Source organism: Thermobia domestica, chromosome 8, assembly GCF_964235325.1.
Source record: "Thermobia domestica chromosome 8, izTheDome1.hap1.1, whole genome shotgun sequence".
NCBI classification, from domain to species: domain Eukaryota; kingdom Metazoa; phylum Arthropoda; class Insecta; order Zygentoma; family Lepismatidae; genus Thermobia; species Thermobia domestica.
In genome coordinates, this window is record NC_137461.1 from 9,300,830 (window position 1) to 9,319,519 (window position 18,690).

Genomic DNA, 18,690 nt, shown 5'->3' on the forward strand with positions numbered 1-18,690 from the left:
TTCGGAATATTTGAGAATTCCAATGAAGTTAAAATTGAACCCCTGCCAACAAAAATTTATTTCCCTAAATTTCTTTCTTTTGGTTTTTGCATTAGAATAGGTTGAATAATTGTCCAGTATTCACTGAATTACCTTCCTCTATATGTTTTAAACTCAGTTAATTAGAATATTTGGCGAAATCTCGCTCATCTTCTTATTTGACTTTTGAGACTAGTGGGGGTTGAAGGTAATGAGTGTGGTAAACGGTAATAAGAATTTTCAGAGTTTAATACATACTTTCATAAGCTTACTACAAGTGTTGTGGAATTGTATGTATTGTTTTATTAGCGAAATTACTACATTTTTAGAATTTGAGAAATTACACTTGATCAATTTCACTTTGAAACATGATAATAACTAGACGCGGAATAAGTTCAAATAAATTTAGATTTGATTAGGATACTAAACGTGGAGAACGGGATTTGTGTTGATTTCATGGAAATTTGTAGTGTTGTTGAATTTTGTCTCGTGGTCAACCTTGAGTTTATAGGTCTCTGATCTGCCCATGTCTTTACTAAATTCATGGAAACAATTGGAAATATTGACCAATTGCTAATTGCGTTATTTATACATAAATGTGTCTATATTTAGAGGATATGTATTGTTGTATGATAGAAAATTATGGTAATTTAAGTGTTGTTTGGTATACAACACTCACAAAAATTGTATTTGAGATTAAAATTCTCGTCAGACGAGATTTATTTAATTATTAACTTGTATATTTGTGCACATTAATTGTAATTAGATATTGAGATCATTTTTAAACTGAAAAAAGAAGAAACCGATAAACGTCTACATTTGAGTAGTTATTTGTTTCTTGAGATTTTTTCTGTTGTTATCTATACTTGATGAGCTCAGAATATCTTTTTGACTGAATTTGTATATCCACCGTATTTTGACAAATTTACTTTGACGTGGCATTTCAAGTTTCAAATAATTATTCTACCTTTTCCAGAATTTTTTAAATTTAGATTTTCGACATTTTGGTTTTTAATTTCTTGGTACTGGATTTTGATTTTCCTTTGTTAATGAATGTTGGTTCATCTAACGCATGAGCGAATATTTACCACCCTACTGTAATATTTGTCCATCTAACGCATGCGCAGATATTCATGACACTTGATGTAATGAAGTTGTTATTTAACTGCATTCATATTTCTTGTTATTTTCTGCTATCTTGTGTATACTTAACCTAGAGTGAATAGTGAATAATCGTAGGCTACTAGACAGAAACTTGAGCCATACTGAATCCCCTGCCTTAGTCCCTCCTTCGGTGGGGTTTCGGTTGATTTGGAAATATTTCATTCTTTTTCTACAGCAGTATTTCCTGAATCACCCGATCACCTAGGGGTGGGGGCCTTACATATGGCACTAGTAAAAAATGTCCATTCTTGAATAAAATTTTAATTACACTTTGTATACAAATTTATGGACGCAAAACAGAAAGAAATTATTTCCAAACTTATCCATTAATGGTATTCTAAATTTAAAAAAAGAACTCTTTGAAGTAACGCTTATCTCAATAGTAAAAGTGACTATATTTTAATATACTTCGAGTTGCATTTTTAAACCATTATAAGGTTTTTAAATTCAGTGGAATTTATTTTTAAGCGAATCCGCCCATAGTGTCACGAGAGAACTTACTTTAAAGTTTAGTCGTTGAAATGCCGCTTATTAATAGCAAAAATTCCTGTAATTCGATACATTTCTAGCTGAACTTTTTATATTAATTTCATCGTTTTCAATCTAATGAAACCATTTTAGAAATTTTCTTAGGTGTCAGAGGAAAACGACCTCAAATTTGGAATATTTATTGTACCGCCTATGCCAATGGTAAGTGTGTTCACGCTTGCCCACGCTACAATTTCATCTGGGCATGAGCACTTTTTACTAGTGGTATAATCAAATATTCTTTTGTGGAATATATATTTTTCGTTTGTTTTAAAAACATAGGACATGCTTGTGTCTTTTGCTCTAAGTTAAAAAGTTCTGACTATGCACTCCTAATTACAAATATATATCTGAATACCGTACATTGCAGCTTTGAGTCTCTCATGTTTAAATAGAAATTGATCCTGGCGAAAACTAACACTTATTAATGAACTAACAAAGATAATAATGTATTACTGAATATCTAACAAGACTAAAAATGTCTGGTCGTGTCATATTTAAGTCTGAAATGACAAGAATTAATCCTAATTCTAATCTAAAGTACCTTAACCAAGCGCTATATTATAAACCGTCTAAGGCTTCATTTGAAGTTGGATGGTTTCAAATAAGCATATATCCAGTCCTGTTGTCATTGCTACGGTTTTACTTGGTCGGAACTCTCAATTACTTACACTAAAATATTTCTCAATTGCTCATAGTGTTGAATCAACACTCCACTACTAACACAATGTAATTAACCCCATGATTCCCAACTAAATGTTTCATAATCGCCTTAGTATTTGACATAGATAATCAAACTAGAGTCGGACTGAGAGCTGCCATTAAATATTTTATCATTAATAAATTATTATAATCACTACGAATCACAGCTTCTAATTAAAGGACATTTCAAATAAATTTTCCGTATCTATATAATATTTTCCAAATAAGTATACATTAAAAAAATATTTTATTTCTGTCCGAGGCTTAACATTTACTTGCTAATACTGTGCATGAATTTAAATTTATTAAATTAAATTATACTGATCCGTTCTATTTCCTAAAACAGTTAACGACAAATTTTACTCACCCGGAGCAGTAGGTTGCTGCTCTTCTCCAGGGAAAGTTGGGTATTTAATTTCCTGTTCTATAAAGAAATAATGTATCACATTTATTGTGTTTCGTTATACAACCCTTCAAAGGTCATGTATAAAAATATTATTCAGTAACAAGATTGCAATATATCTAATTTAAATGGCAGTAGAAACTATCCCCGTATTCAAAATATTATTTACAATTTTCCACTGTTATTTTGCACGTGTTTTCTCTTACTGGTATATATGAGTTAGTTCCATATCAGTACAGCAAACTACAGCAGTAATCAATGTTGAAACATGGCTTCACCTTGTAACAATTGGAAACATAGGGCATTAAAAAATACTGGAAAGGTTGTTTCATGGTGTTAGACTAGTACGTAAAGATATTTTTTAAAGTAGAGAAGTAATGAAACTGTAAAATGTAAGTTATCATGCGTTACTAAAGAAACATAAGCCATAAATGATCATTTCCTCAGAGTTTAAAGTGGTTCGTCCAGATTTTAGCAAAGCTCAGGCTATTTCAGACACTCACTCTCTTGAGGACGAGTTTGTTACATTTACTTATCTTCTTGCTGGTTTGATGTTACGCTCACTTACCTCATTGGAGACCGTACTTGCAATGATATCGAGCAGCCTGTACTTGCCTAATTTGAGCCGGTACAGAGTCAAATGAAGATTTAAGATTTCTATCAACTTGTATCATTGGTTATGCTCAATTATTGTTCATGCTCAAGCACTTAATTGATCTCAAGAGTCTGACGAATAAGTTTGAACATCTAATCCTCAAAAGCATTATGGTCAAATAAAATCAAATTAAGTTCGTGCTGTCTCATCCAGAAATATTTGAAGTTAATTATAAGATCGATAAATGCAGCGAATATGCAAGTAAAAATGGAAGAACGTAAGGAAAGAACAAAGAGATTCATGAATAAACTCAAGCATTTACATTCCAAAGCTATTACGTTTAGGAATTATAAAATCCAATTAAAGTTAATAAGTTTAATATTATTGCTAGACAACATATTGCAAGTGTTAATTAAAAAGATAGACATTAATAAATAATACTGTAAAAGTTTGTAGTCGATACACTCAACAGACGCTTATGTTGTATGCCTTAAAAACATAGTGAAATTTTATGGTGCAATAGTAGGCATTTGAAATTTCAATCACTACTCCCAATTTTTACCCTGATTTTCCTGATATATAAAGGAGAGCGTGCTGTCTACTCGGAATACTACGAAAATTTAAGGTCCTAAACTGACGTCTTCGTTTGCCTTCCAGATAACAATAGAATTTTTGTTTTGCTGTATTACAATTATGAGAGACGTCAAAATAATGACACCCACTACTGGGCACGAAAACGTTTCTTGAAGTTATTAATATTGAGGAACTAAAAACTGAAAATTTAAAAGACCATAGAAATGTATGTACAGCGGACAGAATTTCATAAAACCACATGCATAGGACATGGATGGCTCGTTGACAGAATACAAAACTGAACTGCCTGACGAGAAAATTCGGCATGTATTGCGAAATAATGACGCCGAAATTTAATATGGTTTCATTCAGTAATGGTTTCATATTAGAAGTTCTCGATGCACAAAACAACTGTTCCATCATGATTAAATAATGCCACAAATACGGATTTGTTGTTAGATCAACTGTGAATGCTATACCGCGACAATATACGAGACTACTGCCACCGGATAGTGCCTACCGCACTAAAGACATCCGAAAGAAACGTCAATCAAGGTTATGACCTTCGTGGTATGTATAATTAAGTCATTAACGGTGTCGGAGAATGCACCACCACAGCTTCTTAGGACTGCCCGATTTCGTGTATCTACACTAAGTGTCCACTATGAAATCTGCAAAAAGTTAAGTTTAAAAGTTGTTTTTAAGGCAATGTTCATGAGCTGAATGGCAACAAGGCATATAATGGTAAATCTATTGCAGGAAGCTTTACGAGCATCGCTTGGAGGGAGATTGATAGAAGTTTGTAATTAACGTAGACGAAAAATGGATATCCTGACAGGTTATTAAAAGGTCCAAGCAATTGCATATAAAGGTATTGAAGCCAAAAAAGAAAACAAAAATCAGTTCGTTCTTCGGTGCACTGGAAACTATCTAGCTCGATTTTGTTATAGGGGAAAGTTAAATTTACATTTGTTAGCGAACAATTTGAACACAAATGATTTATATTACTATTAAGAACAGGTTTAGATATATATATATATTTAGACAAAACAACTCTTTCAATTTACGTAACGTACACAAATAGATGTAAATGTATCAGAACAAAGCACCTAATGACATAACAATCTACAGCTGAGTTAAAATCATGTCCGAGATTCCAGCTATTCAGTTCACAATATACCATTTAACAATGATAATTCCAACTCCATAAACTACCGTCCATTCAGACTTCCGAAATGCAATCTTTTATGTCATTAGGTACTCATAGTTTATTTATCTCTGACGAGTTGCCAAATTCTACTGAGATAAAATATTATTTGGGACCTTACATTTTTCTTAAAAAAAATTCTCAAGTGTGGCAATTTTCAAGACTGTTGCTTGTTACACGGAAGATAACCTGTGGTGGATACATATCAGTCACCACTTCTAAGTGTCTTTATGAAAATTTATGAACCTCTGTAAATGATAAAATGCTGGTGATTAACGAAAGGGATGAATACAAACTGGGTCCATAAAAATCCAGAGAAAATGTTTTAAAAAAGGGACAAAAGGAAGAATGACCGGACAAAGTTCGATGTCTTTTCTTTTTCCTGCAATTTGTATATTCTTCTTAAAATTTACTTCCTGTAATTAAAACAACTACTATTTTCAATGTTACGGTTTATGTCACTGGTTTTCTTCTCACAACATCCGCTTAAACAACGCTAAATTTTGTTACAAGAATCAGGTCTCAATTCTTTCTTCAAAAGATATTGACGATCAAAGTCTCTATATAGCCAACATACTGTAGAAACAACCTGAACTATATTTCCGTTCTCTATTGATGCAATTTTTTAATAAGTACCGAAAGTGTGTTTTGTTTCTGTCAGTTTTTGATTGGTATTTATCAGAAAAATAATTTTATAATAATAAATATATTAATGGATATTAAACTTTTATTACGTGGACGCTGTTCTTGAGGAAGGAGTGAAGATAACCCTTCTTGTCCTACAGTTGACAATAAAATTACTGTGTTTTAATTGCCTACTTTCTAAAAAAATTAAAATGTCTGGTGAATCAATAATTTACGCATATATAAAATTATGACTGTAAAACGCACAAAGATTATTAAACACGTGTTAAAAAATTCGCATAACAGAATAAAGTTGTCTATCATATTGCTTTGGTGATTGATATTTATCAGATAATATAGTAAGTATACTAATGGATTATAAACTATAATTACCTGGACGTTGTTCTTGAGGAAGGAGTAATGACGGCACTTCTTGTCCTGCAGTTGACAATAACATTACATTAGTTTAATAGCCTAGATTAATCCCTTAATCGTATAATAAAATATGTTACTCTAACAATTATCTTCATTCAAAATGACTAATGAATTAATAAGGTACTACAAAATAAGTAAATAATGTATATAAATATCGTATATCTAAACTTAGCGCAGATATGTTATGCTGTACATAGAACTTGTCACGAGATTTTGAGCATATATACACATTGTTAATGTGACATCGATGTTGATCGATATCATCAGAAGTGGACTAAAATTAATGGAAAAAATGTTCACGTGCTTCTCAAGTCAGTATGTAGACATCTCAACAAAAATAAAATAATGATTACGAGCATCAGTGTTTGCGAAAATAAAATTTTCTGATGAATCGCAAAGTTCATAAAATATTTTATTATCCGTTTTGTTTTCATAAAGTAGCCAATATAATGAAACATTAATTAGTTTAATATTTATAATATAACACTAGGATCGTAAAAGGTTTTTGTCGTTTCCTTTGGTATCTTAAGATGGAAAAGTAATTTAAACTTTTTTGCAGAGAATACTGCTGCACCGCATGAAACTTATTTTTGAATATGGTTAACATTTGAATTGAATTGAAATTTCTATATTTTGGTTTAATTCGAATACGTATCATAAGTGGAGAAAGGGTATTTAAATATACATTTCAAATAAATGTGATAAAGATATTATTGCTCTGTAGGAAGAAATATTTTAGGTAGCAAAGTACATTATTTCTTACATGTAAAAATGTTTTTGTAAATATTTAAAAAGGCACTAAGGGTCCGAAAATAATAATAATAATAAATAGTGTATAGAACTCAAAAAGTAATGTTTGATATGTCCACTAGAAAACTAAGCGTGTTTTGCCACTAGAAAACTAAGCGTGGAGTAATGACGCTTAAAGTAATTTTATTCTGTAAACAATATATTTTAAAACTTTCTCGTGCAGACATTAAGTTGTTCGAGTAGAATCAAATAATGCCATAAACACGAATTTCCTGTTAGGCGTTCCGTTGTAAATGCCATAGTGCGACAATATTAAACGCTACTCCTATCAGTTCCTAACAAAATAAATACATTCGAAAGAACCTAAATGAAGCTGGCACCATTTGCGATCAGCGGAATTAAGGCGCTGGCAATCCGGCACAGCGTTTAAGGATCATCCAATTCCTTGAATGCTAACAAATTGTCCATCTTGAAATTTTACAAAAGATTAAGTCTGGACACGGTCCTTAAGACAAATGTTTCTGTGTTAGATGTTAGCAAGGTATATAAAGGAAACTCAACAGCAAAACCTGTACTAGTATCACTTGGAGAGAGATTAGTGGAAGTTTGTGGTCATTTGAATGAGACGTTTATGTATTTCATCAATTTAGAAAAGGTTCGAGCAATTAAGAACGAACGTTTCGATACAAAAAGAAATAGAAAGGAAAAGGAAAAGAACTAACGTCTTTCGTTTGTGCGCCGAAAGCTATGTAGCTGGATTTTGTTATAGGGGAAAATAAAATTGCATCTGGTAGCCAAGAATGTGAAAATAAATGGTTTATATTATTATCAAGTGCAGGTATAGATATTTCCAACAATACAATCCTTATACTGTATGGAACATACAACAAATAGCTGGTAATGCACCAGAAAAAGCACCCAATCACATAAGGAAATTATAATTGGCATTCTCCAGTTTAACTAAAAATATGTCCAAGATTCGTGCTATTTAGTGCACAACATAACAGTTAACACGCATAGTGGCAAATGGACTAGAATGCATTTTCGCTTCAGAAATACTATCTTCCATGTCATAAGAGGAGCAAATTTCCTCTGAACCAATGAAGAAGCCCACTTATACTGGAATAACTTGGACACTTACATTTTTCTAAGGAAGTATTCTCATGTCAATAAATAATCAAGGTTTTTCCTAGTTACATTGAACATAACGTGTGGAGGAAAAGTGCACTTCATAAATGAGTGAACATTGCAACATCTTCTTTACGAAAACCTATAAAAATTCTTTAGTACTGTGTGGATACAATGTCGATTATTAAGTTAAGGGGTGTAAAACTTAATTCATCAACAATCTAGAGGGAAAATGTATAGAAAAAGGAACAAACAGAACAATGTATGAGAAAAGATAATACCAGAATAAGATCCTGTATTATGTAACTGTTATCGGTTATTATAGAATATACACAGTATTAAATGAACATGCGTATACGGCACAAGACGTCACTCATAGGAGAAGCTAATGGCAAAAGTCTATATTTTTGGTAAGATAGTTCTGGGTTGGCATACAAGAACATGAAAAAATAATATAAACAAGATTTCCTAGAAATAGATGAACCAATATCTGCAAGAATTTGTCTTATTTTTTAATTCCAATGGCTTTATCTCTGCAATAACTCGGCAGCCAAAATGGTACTTAAAATAATTATATAATACTAGTTTTCTCACCTGGCAATACTGGTTGCTGTTCCTTCGACGGAGAAATTGGAATTGGTCCTTCTTCTTTCTCTATAAATGATATAATAAATTTACTAACTCATCTATAACCAAAGAAACGTTTTCTACCAACACCTTTCACTATATAGTTTGGCTCATAACCTAAAATTTGACTCGGAGCAGCTACGGCATTCCTCAAGTAGCGTAAATTTAACTGTCTTCTCCACTTATATATTAGCAATGATGGCTGGTCGAAGTTAAAATATGAATCTATAAATATCTGATAGTTTTGCTTCATCTAAAATTAGTACTATATATTCGCATTTAAATGTAGGTAATTATGTAAAATGGCTTAATATTTTATAGATTTCTTGCAATTTCTAAAATGTGAAATATATTAAGAAAAATTCTAGTTGTATATTTACGAACAAACGTTCCGTTCCGGTATCACAAAATAGTAACAGTTGACAGTGAGGAAGCTTCGTGAACGTTTCATGAACAAATAGTATTACCATACTTTTAACACCTAGCTTCTAAATTATTTTTTCTCAAATCTTACATGACAAAATTGTTTTATGGAAAAGAACCAAACATTTTTCATGATAGTATAATATGGCGTAACACTATTTATGAAAATCACATTGGAATCCTGTGAATTCAAGTACTTGAGAACAAAATTCTGAGGAGAATATTCGGACCCAACAAGAACGGGAACGGAAAATGACGGAAACTTCATAACGAGAAACTACATAATTTATGAGGTTTACCAAACATTGTTAAGGTCTTCAAGTCCAGGAGGCTCAGGCAGGCAGGTCATGTAGGCAGAATGGATCAAAGCAGAAATAGTTTCAAGGTTTTAACTAGAAATCCAATTTTAAAATGATCATCAGGAAGATCTAGGCGCAGGCGAGAGAACAATATTAAGATGGGTCTTGCAGAAATAGGAATGCAAAATATAAACTGGATCCACTCGGCTAAAAACATAATTCAATGGTAAACTTTTGTGAATGTGACATTGAATCTCCGAGTTTCATAGGTATTAGAGGTACTTAGAATTAATTATTTCCCAACTCTTGCATTTCCTGCTTTATTCTACAGAAAAGTAAGCATTAAAACGTTTAACGGGAAACTGTTACTGGACAATCATATCATTTTAGATTCAGAAAATCATAATATTATTTTTGGAGTCTTCTAATCACTTTCCCACTTCTTAAATAAGACAAATCTGTGGGCTCAGTAGCCGGTATTCATTCTAGGTCCCACGCGTACAGTAGATATCGTTTACCAAAAAGCTTACATTACACAGTTCTCAATGAAATATGGTGACTTTAAAATAAATGTAGTGTATAATGTACATTGTAATGTAATATGATGGTAAGCTTATCAATATTTTTATTATCAATTTTATTTTATTTTCTTATTTAAACAGATTTGCATCCATGTGTCAACCTAATACTATCCAAGTTCACATAAAAAATCAAATTATTGTTTCATGCATTATACATACACCATTAACCACATACAAACAAAGATAAAATAAAATATTTAATATAATACTTTATGATATGCTATTTAAAATAATAAAAGCAGTTTATTAATTAAAGTCTGTGATTATGAAAGAATTGATACAATAAGAAAATGGGAGAGATCATGAGATAACCCACTAAAATCTTATTATTTGCCTCAAAGTCAAAGAATCTGTGGTTGAACTAAAATACCCTCGCATAATAAACTACCGTAGAAAGAAACTGTTAATGGACATTTTAATATTACAAGATTACCATGTACTACAACTGACCTGGAACCTGAGGCTTCCCAAGAATTTCTGATATTGGCGCTTGAAAATTAATAAAGTATTACCCAGTCAAAATATGTATAGATTATAAATTATTATATAAGATATCTTGATAGTTTACGCATATGAAACGAAAATTATATTCTATAGTATTTTAATATATTCAATATTTAGAATTATATTCAACGTATTTATAATATTAAATATTTTGACCAAAATATAAAGACATAGAGCAATTTATATTCATAGAACAGTGAAGTATTTATGTATAGTATGAAGAAATTCGATTTTTGGAGAATCTATGCAATTTACAACTTTATTTAACACTTCAAAATATATATTATTAAATTATCTTCAATTTTAGTACTACAATGTATTAAACAAAATTAATCCCCTTCTAAAAAAGAGATCCAGAAAAATATATTAAAGTGAAAAGTGCAGGAAACAAAATCTACAAAATAAAACTGAGTTTTTAAGTCTTTGAAAAATTTATTTAAGATGTAACTGTACTCTACTTATTACACTTCCAAACTGTGCTATGTATAAGTGTTAAAATGCTTTCTAATTCTTCTATGTCCTCGCGTAGACAAATGAAATAAAAATTATGCAGTTTCGTGTTCAAATATTTAAACTCCATGATAAGATGAATAAATGCTGTATAGAATGTAGATTCTATAAAATAGAAAATGAGAAATTAAGGGAAATGCAAAGAGCCTCAAGTATAAAATCTATCAATTAAGTTCCCGAACTATTACACTTACGTCTTACAAAAATCAATAATAGTCTTTAGTTTCAGTTATATTGCTACGCATCATATTCGAAGAAATAGTTTTCAAAAATTAGATATTAACAATGTCAAAATTAGATACTTCATTAAAATAAACTTAAAAAGTTATTGTTCTAAGTGAAGTGAAAACAAAGAGAAGTTCTATGGTGCAACCATATGCAATTAAAATTTCAATGTTAACCGAAACGTTTACCCTATTTTTTTTCTGATATTCACAGGAAAGCAGAATTTTAGCTCGGAACACCACAAAAATTTAAGGCTCCTTATCTGACCTCCTGAATTGCCTTCTACTTCACAAAGATATTTGTATTTTCACAGTATATATAATTAAATGTATGTAATAATGTATGTAATCACTAGCCATGAAATTCTTTCTTGTCGCGACTAATATTGAGGAACAAGAAATTAAAAATCTACAAGACCAATAGAAATGCATTTACAATTGGTAGACTCTCATATTGCGACAGGTATAGGGCACTGTCCAGCGCGTAAGCAGAGTACAGATCTGAAAATTCCACCACCCAAGCAGCAGTCTGTGATGTCTCTGATGAGAAAGTAGGTCGGTTTTGCGAGGTGTTATGTCGCCGAAAGTACTTTTGTTGTGGAACGAATACATTTTAGAAGTTTTTGGTGCAAACATTAATTTGTTCGAGCGTAATTAAGTAATGCGAAGAATACGACTTTGCTATTAGACAATCCATTGTCAATGCCATTGTGGTAAACTGTAAGGGCACTGTTATCGGATACTCCCTAATACAATAAAAACCTCAGAAAAAAAGAAGGTGACACCATTGGCGTTGAGCGGAAGACACGGACGGCGACGCCGGCAGAGCGTATTAGGAACAAACGATTTCGTTATTCTTACAAATTCCAGCCATCCATAATGACATTTACAAAAAGTTAAATCCGAAGGTGGTCCTTCAGACAGATGTTCATGTGCTAAATGTTAGAAAGGTATATAACGGATCCCAACAGCAGAAACCTATATAAGTACCACTTGAAGGGAGATTAGTGTAAGTTTCTGATCATTGTACAAGAGACTTAGATATATATGACCAATTATGAAAAATGTTCCAGCAATTAGGTTATATAGGAAAGTTTCGATGCAAAAAGAATTAGAAAAGAAAAGAATCAACTTAGTCCATATGAGCACCGCAAGCTACGTAACTGAATTTTGTTAAGGGAAAAATTAAATTATATCTGGTATTCAACAATTTGAAACTAAAATACTTATAATATTATTAGGAATAAGTTTAGATATGTATTTACAACAAAACACTCCTCATATTGTATGGGACATAAACCAAGCAGTTGGAAGTACAGCAGAACAAAACGCCCAATGATAAAACCAAATTATGAATGATATTCTACAGATGAATTACAATATGTTCTACATTCGAGCTATTCATTTCATAACATGCATTTTAATACTCATAACGCCAGTCGAGGGGCTCAGTCTATTTGTATTTCCGAAATAATATATTCTCTGTCATAAAGTCGGTACACTTTCATTTTTCCTTGTGAGTAGATCCATTGTACTGAAATAAAATGTAACTTGAACACCTACATTATTTTCTAAAGAAGTTTTCTCCTGTCGGTAAATAATCAAGATTTTTCTAGTTGCATACAAGACAACTTGTACTTCATAAATGAGTGAACATTTCTAATACGTCATTATTAAAACTCTTTAACCTCAGTAGTACTATGTGGATACAATGCTGATGATTACCATAAGTGGTGACCACAAACTGTGTTCATGAACATTGTAAAGGGAAAATATTGAGAAAAAGGGAACAAAGAAAATAAGGAACGAACAAAGTTAATGACGAAAAGCCCTACACTATACACTTGTCGAATATTAAAGAATATACATAGTATTAATTGAACATTGAAATACAGGAAGACGCGTAACTCGTAAGAAAAACTAATGCGAAGTTTATATCTTTAATAAGATTTACCTGACTTGGCCTAGAAGAAGATGGGTTGTAATATGAAGAAAGGGTTTCTGGAAACAGTATGTGCCAATGGTTGCTAGATTGATGTTATTCCTTTTTATTTCTGTTTCTCGACAACAAACTGGCAGCCAAAAAGATACTTAAAAAGTGATTGTATAATAATATTTTCCTCACCTGGTGATACAGGCTGCTGCTCCTCAAACGAAGAAATTACAACTGGTCCTTGTTCTTTCTCTAGAAATGAGAATAAAAATTTTACTATCTCATCTGTAAACAACAAACAGTTCGAGCCGCTATAGAGATTTCTCAAGTAGTGCAAAATATTTATATAGTAGAAGTTGCTTAGTCCTAGTTAAACTCTAAACCTACAAATATATAACAGTTTCGTTTCGTCTGAATTTAAAGTCTACCATTTATTTGCATTAAACGTGTGGAATCATATAAAATGGCTTAATATCTTACATATGTCTAGTAAGTTATAAAAATGTGATAGAATTATGTATTTTTTACGTCACATACATTGTACTCTCTCATAAAAGTACTGAGGTTAACAAACAACATATATACTAACAAAACCTCTGGATATACATTTACGAACAAATGTTCCCTTCCAGTAGCAGTTGTCAATCAGCAAATTGTATCAGTACAAAATCATAGCAGTTGTCAATCCAAAAACCTCGTAAATGTTTAAAAAACAAACAATATCAGTAAATATTTAAAACCTACCTTAAAATTAAACTTTTACTCAAATCTTACACGACAAAAGTGTTTTATGAAAAGAAACATATTTTATTCATAATTGTACATCATTATCATAACACTGCCCATGAATATCACATTGGAAACCTGTGAATTCTAGTTAGGAGAAGAATTTTTTTTAGAAAGGCTTATTTCCATTATTTTTTCCGAAATATTTTGCATATACACGACAAAGCTAATGACTTACTATAAAAATAGTTGGTTTGGAATTTAACGTTCTTTCTAGCATTGAGGAACTATGAGATATTGATCAATATTTCAGCGTAAAATCAGAATAGCATGACAAATTCTCGAAAACCAAGCCTTGATCTTGAACGTAGATGGAATATATGCTAATTATGTACCAAAAGGTGAGATTTATTGCCAAAAACAAAAAAGGGTGTATTTTCAGATAACGTCAAAGAGTTTACGCTAGTTTTTTCACTTTACTTATGACGTTACACGAACATTTTAATCGTTAATTACCTTGGTTGTCTATATATTGATGGATTTTTTTTATTATTCTTACTTAATTATTTCTCAACTCTCCGAATTCTTGCTGTATTCTACAGGAGAATAGGCATTAAACGTGCATCGGAAAAAATGAAGTTGTTAGGCAATCATATAACTATATGTCAAGGCAGTAATGATATTATTTCTGAAGTCTTCAATTCAATCTCCCACTTCTGAAATAAGACGCATCTAGGAAATTAGTATTCGGTATTCATACTATTCATTCTCCTTTCGACGAGTATAATATAAATATATCGTTTACAAAACAGCTTTAATGACACAGTTTTCCACGCAATATGGTGCCAATTACTTTAAAATAAATGAAAAATGAAAAACGAAATCTTTGAGTTTTATGTCCTACGTATATGCCGGTTAGGTTAAAGGAGATGGTGATGATGAGAAATGAATCAAATAGTGGAATGAAGAAAGTGAGAGGAACTGGGAGAACCCCGAGAAAACCCACGAGCACGGTGTTTCTCCACCACAAAGTTCACACGGCGTGAGCTGGGATCGAATCAAGGACCCAAAGCACCGGGGGTGAACGGTCTATCACTGAGCCACCGTGCCCCTAAAATAAATATAGTATGTAATATACAGTGTAATATACTATGATGGTAAACTTACCAATAGTTTTCGATTATTAATTTTACTTTATTTTACATTCTTGGTTAAATAGATTCTAATGCGTATGTGGAACAAAAACTATCCAATCCCATACCAAAAATCAAACTTGTTTTACAGATTGAATATAGAACTTTAACCACGTACAAACAAGGATGAAATAAAATGTTCAATATAATACCAGCTCCTATGAGTTTTAAAGTAACGAAAACAGATTATTAAATAAGTGAACTATTACGAAAGAATTCATGCAGTAAGAATATGAGAGAGATCCCGAGATAACACACTGAAATAACATTTTTCCCACAAACTCAAATAATCTGGGGTATAGCCATAAAACTCTTGCATAATAAATTACCGTATAAATCTCTTCCATATGCAGGAAGGTTTTAGCAGACCTTTTATTGTTATAAGATTACTATATACTACTACTAACCTGGAAATTGAGGCTGCCCAAGAATTTCTGATATTGTCTCTTGAAAAATGATAAAACATCACATAATTAAAAATGTATTGGTTACATGCAAAATATCTCAGTATTTTATACATGTGAAATCAAGATCGTACAACAATAAATCAATAATATTGTATATACAGGGTTTTAATGAACTATACCGACAACCTTTAAGAGCTGATTCCTCACATCAAAATAAGAGAAAAAGCTAATATGGACCTATGGCGAAAAGTGCATAGTTTCAGAGCTAGGGCTGTCCAAAATCTAGAAATAGCCAAATTATAAGACACTCTATTTGGCATTCGGCAGACTGTGCATGGTGGTAATTATCAGCGTAAAGGAAGACACGCATACGCAATCCAAAAGTGCATATTTCATTAATTGTCAATAGGTGTAACTAGAGTTTTCTGATCTATTCCACTCTTTGAAACTCTTATTAACAATTCCCAGTTAATCAATCAAAGGCCTTTCTAGATCAATAGAACAAAATACATCTACTTCCGTCTTTCTTTCAGAAATTAAGCAATCGAACGTAAGCGATTACTAAGCGAACGTGCTCTTTTGCTCCCTTACCATTTTTAAACACAACTGTTAATCATGTCTAAGTTCCTTTCACCCGTTGATAGATTGTTTAAACGAATACAGGAGTTGTTCCTTATCTCGTTTTATTCAAATTGGTGGTGAAAACTAGTGAACTACTACGTAGTCATAACGAGACTGAGTCCGTACAAAAACAGACAATCATTCATATTTTGAAACATGTGGAAACGATCGGGGTTCTATTTATTTATATAAGAGTTGTATGGTTATGGAATTATGAGTGAGTTTGAAAGAGAAGCTGTTAACATTATAATCTAATCCCTTCTCAAATAGATAAATATAAATACCATACAACTATTCTGATATAATAGCATTGGCATAATGATTACGAATCATGATATTGTTCAGTAAATGAAATTACTTCTCTTTCTTCTACTTTTTTTATTTTCTGCTAAATCAAGTACCACACTCTAACCAGATATACCTTTAACGCAAATAATGATTTCTCCTTCTGTATTTTGTTCCTTTAATTGTCTGCATCATTTTTGTTCTCTCACATAGTTTCTTTCTTAGCTTTATTCTTTTCGTTCGTATCCATAATCATGTTTCCGGACGTCTTTCATTTCTCTTCCGTACTGTTACTATGTCGCAAATACAAATTCAAAATATAATAACTTTACCCACATTCGTGTTATCTACTTACTCGTTCTAAACGTAAATTTCGTAAGTAATCATTTAAACTTCTTAAAGTTCAATTTCCTAACGTTACCAAACGATGTGGAACTATACATGAACTTATATCAGTATCTTGATGAAGAAGCAAATCAAACTAACTGGTATTCAAATACGCATTCAGAAGAATTTAGTATATTATGTTCATACGGGATTCATAATTTATTATAATCCAATTTTGTAATTATTGAAAATACGTAAATAATTCATTCTTACCTGAGCTTAACGTAGGGCGTTCCACAATCGGTGAAACAGTAGATTGTGTTTCTCCTCCTAGATATATCGAACATAGTTACATGATTGAGTAGTTGCAGAGTTGTTCACTAATATATAAAAAATAAATGCTTTACACATGTAAAATACTAAAACTAAGGTTAGTACATCTTGTATTATTTTCCGAAAATTATTCAAAAAATTTACATCCATACTTATTTCATACTTTCATTTTAAATAGTTGAATAATTTTAATCAGATATGTACATAATATTGGATTTCTTTGTTTATATTTAAAACGCTTAATTCTACAAACCCGTTGTTAAGCAACTAAACAATGACTTATCCTGCTAAATCTTGTATGCATTACTTTGAAAGGAATTTATTCTTTCATTTATTTTTCAAAGAAAATTAATTATAAGTATAGTGCTATACATACATATATTGCATGCGATGAATTAAGCTATCTTGACCAAATTTTTATAGGGATAGATTTTGGCACATTTAGTAAGCGTGTAAGGTGTTGTTATATTCAGACCTTTCGTTCTCTAGTTATTGACAATCAAAATCAGTTTAACTTTAGTAAATTTTCGAAACAAATATCCAAATTTCTATTTACATTAAAGATACAAGGAACAAATGTGTTATTAAACGTGTATTTGAAGCATGACAAAGAAAATTATCAACAATTTTATTACTATGCTGCCAATGATAATGTGTTCGTGTAACGAAGATGTGATTTTTAAAATCAGCGCTGGAGAATACAGAAACATACTAATTTATGTTATTCTGGCGGAATCATTATCATACAGTACTATTGCAAGACATAAAATAAAAGATGCTTACAAACAGTTGCAGTGATATACATTAAAAGTAATAATTACGTATAGTTTTTAATGCTTTAGATATAGTTTTTCATTATTTTGTAGGTGTTTTATGGTGGCTACTTACCAGGTACTTCAGTATGTTGTTCGAAAGGAAAGACTGTAGACATAACATGACCTCTATCTAGAATACAAATAAAAATAAAAGTAATTTATTACAAGGAATAATTAATATGGTAACATTTGTAAAAGTTGAAACAAAATTTTTTCAGGTTTGATTTGATTTTATTTTCAGTTTAGGGTCTTTTCAGTAGCAATGCTATATGAGACATTGACTTACAGCTTAAGGTGGGATCCGAACTACATGAGCTCTCACCGGGAATCGAACCCAGGTCTCCCGTACCAAACGAGCGTACGCTAACCATTTAGCCACGAGGTACTCTAAAACGATTATAGAAACCAAAGTAAATTCCGAATTTATCAAGATTGTAACGTCTAACTAACCTCTTCATTTACATTCAAAACTCTAAAATAAAATATAAAAGTTATCGTCTGATATTCTTGAAAGTATACTTTGTGCGTGTTACATGCTGTTAAATGTTTCAGTACTTATAATACTTAACTGCGATTTATAGAAAAATATTTTTTTGTTTTCAATGGTCCTTGGACAATGTGAAATAATTGAAAATATAATCTGTTCTTCAGGATTCTCTCTATACTTTTCAGTAAGAGTATAAGTATAAAAATGAGAAGAATGATATTAGGTTAGAAGTATTTTTTATTCTTGTTAGTCTGAATAAACAAAAATG

At 31.3% G+C, this 18,690-nt stretch overlaps 1 protein-coding gene across 1 annotated transcript in view; it reads right to left on the reverse strand.

Annotated features, from left to right (window-relative positions):
- LOC145692677 (uncharacterized) overlaps positions 1-18,690 on the reverse strand; it is a 1,521,027-nt gene that overhangs the window by 1,091,730 nt on the left and 410,607 nt on the right. Inside the window, exons 87-94 of the mRNA XM_081768059.1 lie at positions 18,009-18,065; positions 17,061-17,117; positions 15,555-15,593; positions 13,421-13,480; positions 10,508-10,546; positions 8,722-8,781; positions 6,208-6,252; positions 2,780-2,836 (exon numbers count right to left, since the gene is read on the reverse strand). Coding sequence (XP_081624185.1) covers positions 2,780-2,836; positions 6,208-6,252; positions 8,722-8,781; positions 10,508-10,546; positions 13,421-13,480; positions 15,555-15,593; positions 17,061-17,117; positions 18,009-18,065 — 414 coding nt within the window. The remainder of the gene's footprint in view (positions 1-2,779; positions 2,837-6,207; positions 6,253-8,721; positions 8,782-10,507; positions 10,547-13,420; positions 13,481-15,554; positions 15,594-17,060; positions 17,118-18,008; positions 18,066-18,690) is intronic.